General features: G+C 36.8%; 1 protein-coding gene across 1 annotated transcript; it reads right to left on the bottom strand.

Moving 5' to 3' along the window:
* Positions 1–502: 502 nt before the first annotated feature.
* LOC108476546 (plant UBX domain-containing protein 4-like) lies at positions 503–3,154 on the bottom strand. Its single transcript, XM_017778813.2, has 4 exons — positions 2,463–3,154; positions 2,084–2,375; positions 1,102–1,197; positions 503–1,009 (listed from the first exon to the last, which is right to left on the bottom strand). The coding sequence occupies exons 1-4, from the start codon at positions 2,963–2,965 to the stop codon at positions 626–628; spliced, it is 1,275 nt and encodes a 424-aa protein (XP_017634302.1). The 5' UTR covers positions 2,966–3,154; the 3' UTR covers positions 503–625.
* Between the last annotated feature and the right edge of the window lie 2,095 nt (positions 3,155–5,249).

Below are 5,249 nucleotides of genomic sequence, written 5' to 3' on the forward strand. Positions count from 1 at the left end.
GGAATTTTAAAGTTTTAAAAAATGAAAAATCTATAAATTTGTAGAAAATATAAACACAAATAATTAAAATAAATAAATAAATGAATGAAGTAACTGAGCAATAAATTTAACACTTCATCTAACAAAAACATATTGATTTGTTTTAAACTATATTAAATCGGTACATTTTTAAAAAAATCCAGTTAAGAAGATCAAATTTGTACAGCTGAAAATAAATTTACCAGCAGTAGTTTTTTTATTCCAAAGATGTAAAGTTTTTGGGTTGTTCAAATGGGGTTGGGTTGAAATGTAAAATTTGAGCTAAACTTTTAAAATAATAGGCCTAATACGTATTTCAAATAACAACCCTCATTTAAACATAAACACTCGATTCAACCCAGCCCAGTTTGAAGCAATTTGATTAAATCCAGTTATGACCACCGGACCAACCGACTCCTTCTTCGACCGGCTTGCTTCCAACAACCAGTAGTTGACAATGTTGCTATTATAGCAACTAAAACAATTCTAACATAAAAGAGGGCAAAGTTTCGTGAATAATGTTCAATGTGCACATAATGTTTTGCATGGACTCGTTAAAATAAAATGGGAAACAAAGGGAAAAAAAAATTAAAAATAAAACCTTGGGCTAGTATTTCTGGATAACAACTGAGTTCGCAATGCCGGCTTGCACTATTGTTTGGTCCAAATCAGTGAGCTGTTTAGGAGGGAACCCCATTGTCTGTAACTGATAGTTTGTTGCTCCGCCAGGCCGTGATGCATCTATAAAGCCACGAATGTCTCTGATCGTATGATGGTGATTGAATCGTGAGATCATGCGCGTACCATCCGATAACCTCAGCTGAATAGAGGTTGTTGGCAATGATGTATCCACAACCAGGCCCATTGATGGCGCTGGTGCAGTGATGATATTACCGGCTGCAGCAGTTGACTCAGAGGGAGTAGGGCTCGGGCTGCTACTTCCTAGGGTTCTTCCAACACCTTGAAACGCACTTTGGCGTCTATTTGGTTCCTGTACAAAAATAGTATGAAAGGAACGTAAATGCAGAAACAGGCAAAAGAACAGATACGAATAACTTATAAGAGGAGAAATAAAGGACGCACGGAATAGTTTTCATCCCGTCTAAAGAGGTGAAGATCCACTTTTGTTCTCGGATCAGCTGGTTCGAGCTCTTTTGGACATTGAGAACCCATCACACTCTGCATTGAAGTGTGATTAGGAGTAAGCATAACGCAAACTATACGAACAAGCACTGGCAGAGATGCAAACTCACATGCATAACACTTGAAAATCAACCTTCTCTCAAAATGAAGCTTATCCAAACATGTAATAACCTTAATTTACAGTAAGCATATGGCAATCTATGCTGAACAAGAAGCACAGGCAGAGAAGCAAACTCACATGAATAACATTTTAAAACCAAACTTATCTCGAAAGCTAAAGATTGTTCAAACATGTAAGCAGCTCAATTCTAGAGTCAGCAAATACCGAACAAGAAGCCTTGGCAGAGATGCAAACTCACACGCATAACATTTTAAAATCGAACTTATCTCAAAAGCTAAAGATTGTTCAAACATGTAATCGCCTCAATTTTAGAGTAAGCAAAACCGAACAAGAAGCACAGGCAGAGAAGCAAACTCACAAGCATAATATTTTAAGATGGAACTTATCTTGAAAGCCAAAAGATTATTCAAACATGTAACCACCTCGATTTCTATGAATGAAACTTCCATTACTCAACTGCTGAATCAACTAACAAACATAGAGAAATAGCAGCAAATAAACCCAAGGTCCAAAATCAAATATCGAATCGACTAAGAGCAAAACATCTGAAAAGGCAGGTAAAACCCGGAAAGCTTCAGTCCCGAGAAACTGTCACAACATTACATCTCAAAAGCTAATTGATATAAAACCCAAACATCTAAAGGACACAATCCTAAAGTCTTTGACAGCTAAATTCTTCAAATTACCAAACACAAATATATATACAATATACCTAAGAACTAAAGCCTTGTAATTCATCAAACAAGCGAATATATATATACAATGCATATATAAAAATTATCAGAATATATTAGTATTTACCTCCAAGAAGGTAGCATTGGCAGGATCATCCAGCTGACGCAAAGGCCCATCATCAACTGTAAAACCATTCCTCCAAAAAGTAATATTGTGAGTGAAAACTTCAGGTGGCGGAGGAGGAGGAGGTGCCACGGTTTCTCCGGAGAGTAATCTCGCCGTCCCACTAAAGCTTCTCGTGTTCGAAGACGATGGCCGGAAGTAATCGTCAGATCCTTCAACCGCTCCAGCTTGTCTCGCTTGATTAAAAATCGAATCCACATCACGATGCTTCGAAGGATCTCGAACCACCATCCCACTGCTCAGTCCCAAATAAGGAATTTTAAAAAAATATATATTTCCCTAACAAAAAAAAAAAATTAAAATCCAAAGTAAGAAATTAAACCTTTTTTCACCGCCGGTGAAATAATCCTGTCCTTCATCAGAATCACTATCGGACCCACCAGGAGGTGTCCGGTTCAGATCAGCTAGGGTTCGAACTCCACGAGCGTTATTCCCACCGCTACCAGACGGCTTCTTATCGTTACGGCGCGACCGAAGCGCATAAGGAGGACGAGCCGGTCGAGCAGGAGAAGGAGAACGAGACCGAGAAGGCGATTGAGAGGGAGAGTAATCAGGGGAATCGGACTGCGAAGGAGAAGCAGAGTTGTTAACACCACCAACGCCAGAAACAGGCGGTGAGGTCGGTGGTTGTTGTAGTGCGGCGGTAGAATTGCTGTCAAGGAAAGTCGAAACGGCGGCGTCTAAGTCCCACTGATGAGATTCCAAAAAGAAAAGGGCTTCTTCTTTAGAAGAAGAAGTGATTTCAATGAAAGAATTGATCAAAGCAGCGTTTTGATCAGCGTTTGGGTCAGTAGGGTTTCCTTGCCGATGCGTTTCGTGCTCCATAGTCGAATTTTCTCTGAGTTTAGAGGAATCAATGAACTCACTGAATTAGTTTTCGGCTCCTTTTAACTAAAGCGCTTCGCTTTGTATTAGATTTTGAGTAGATTTTAGTCTCTGCGTTTTTCCGTTTGCAACTTGGAGTCTTCAAAACGACTACGTTGTCCATGGAGTTATTTTTTTGGCCAAAAGTATTTATTATATTTATGCTTAGATTTTGATAAATTTATAAGCCTTAGTTTGAGTGACATTGTTATTATTATCAGTATAGGAGAAGAAATTTTGAATGCATTAAATGGTATTATTTTTATTTTTAAAGGTAGAGAAAAATTATAAGTAGTTTTAAATATTTCATAATTTTTTGGATAAATTTATATTATTTTTAATATTTTTAAATTTTACTTTGAATCCTTTTAAAAAATAACTATCTTTTAACAATTTATTTTATAAACAATGACTAAATAAAATTTTATATTTGAAAAAGTTTTTATTTAATTATTAATTATTTTTAATTTTAATATTTTGTCTATTTATTATTAAATTTTAATTAATTAAATCTTTATTTTAATTAGTTTTAAAGTAGAGAAATTGTGTAATGTAGAAACACTATTTTTTTTGGTGAAATAAAAGATCTTAAGAAATTACAAAAATAATGATTGAGAGTAGGTAACACTTATAGACTTATCCCTATCAATAAAGCTACGAGTCTTCCCCGGAGGTATGTCAAGCACTTGCATATTGGCTTTTTCGAACAGAGCTTACTTAGCTAAACAATCCGCAGCTTGGTTTTGTTCCCTCGGAATATACCGTAGAATCCACTGATTTTCCTAAGATAAAATATTATGAATGCGCCTAATCAGAGCAGAATTAGAATTTGTATGTGAACTTCCAAGAATGGCTTTGACTACTTCCAAGCTATCAGAAATGATAACTTGATCGTAGCCTCTTCGTTGAACAAGATTGAGACCATCAAGAATGCCCCAAAGCTCTGCATCAAAAACTGAGCATTTACTGAGAAATAGATAGAATCCAACGATCCAATTTCCTTCTTTGTCACGAACAATGCCCCTAGCTGCAGTAAGTCTAGAATTCATTTGCACTGCTCCATCAGTGTTAAGAAATACTCGTTCCTCCATGTTAGGAGCTTTGGAGAAATGATCAAGGCAGACGGAAGGAGTTGCTTGAGAAAAGGCGAAAAGTTGAATCGCCTAGCTATAAGAACCTTGAACAATTTCTGTTGAGCTCCAAGGTTTACCTTGAAAAATGTATAAGTTTCAATTTTTCCAGATACGCCAAATAAGGAAACCAAAAATACAAGCCCAACTAGCTCCCCCCTCGTGAATTGACCTATTAACCTGCAAATTAAGAAGAATCCAATCCTGAGAGAGAATAGAGAAAAAATTGGATAGGTACTTACCTGGATTGACCTGAAGCCATACGTCCTTAGCAGCAGGACAATCACGTAGAATATGTAAAGAATCTTCCGAGTAATGCCCACAAATAAGAGAAAAGGAATCATCAGAGAGACCCTTCCTAACTCTTTCAACATTATTTAGAATTATTCCCTTTAAGATTGTCCAAATAAAGATACGAACCCGTTGAGGGACAGGACACTCCCAAACAATTTTCTTTTTCTCATCTCTCGGATGCCAATCTCCTTCGTTAAGGACTTTATATAACAAAAAAAACACTAGACGAAGTACGACTCCAAGAGATTCTATCAGGACCTTCAGAAGGATGAGGAGGAGGGATACCCTTAATAGCCTAAATCACATCTTCTGATACCCAAACTTGAAAATACTCAGATTCCACAATCCATTTTCAGTAGTCATCTCATGCAAAAGGCAATCAGAATTTAGACTGATATTAGGGGGAAAATGTCTTAATAGAGGGCCGATGCCTGGAATCCAATTATCCTTCCAGCACTGTATTTTGTGACCATCTCCAATGGACTAATGTAAGTTTTCTAAAAGTAACAACCAAATTTTGGATAGAGATTTCCAAAGAAAAAAACTCCTATTCTTCTCAATGCTGACTGGTAACTCATATTTCATTTGGTGCTTCGATCTAATCACACGAATCCAAAAATATTCCTTGTCTGACACCAATTTAAAGCCCAGTTTCATTAAAAAAAGAAATATTCTGATCATAGAGCTTTCTTAAACCTAAGCCTTCACATTTTAGGTTGACAAATGGAATCCCAACCAACCAGAGACATCTTTCTTTTCCCCTCGGAGGACCCCCAGATAAAATGTTTAACCACATTTTCAATACCATCACAAGTTTCCCT

The sequence above is a fragment of the Gossypium arboreum genome, chromosome 7 (genome assembly GCF_025698485.1).
Source record: "Gossypium arboreum isolate Shixiya-1 chromosome 7, ASM2569848v2, whole genome shotgun sequence".
In the NCBI taxonomy this organism is placed as follows: domain Eukaryota; kingdom Viridiplantae; phylum Streptophyta; class Magnoliopsida; order Malvales; family Malvaceae; genus Gossypium; species Gossypium arboreum.

Excerpts from the sequence above, each read along its gene's own strand:
- LOC108476546 (XM_017778813.2), bottom strand. The coding sequence starts at position 2,965 with ATGGAGCACGAAACGCATCGGCAAGGAAACCCTACTGACCCAAACGCT. Across the intron at positions 1,198-2,083 it reads CCAATGCTACCTTCTTGGAG|AGTGTGATGGGTTCTCAATG; the intron begins GTAAATACTAAT and ends ACTTCAATGCAG. Across the intron at positions 1,010-1,101 it reads GACGGGATGAAAACTATTCC|GAACCAAATAGACGCCAAAG; the intron begins GTGCGTCCTTTA and ends ATTTTTGTACAG.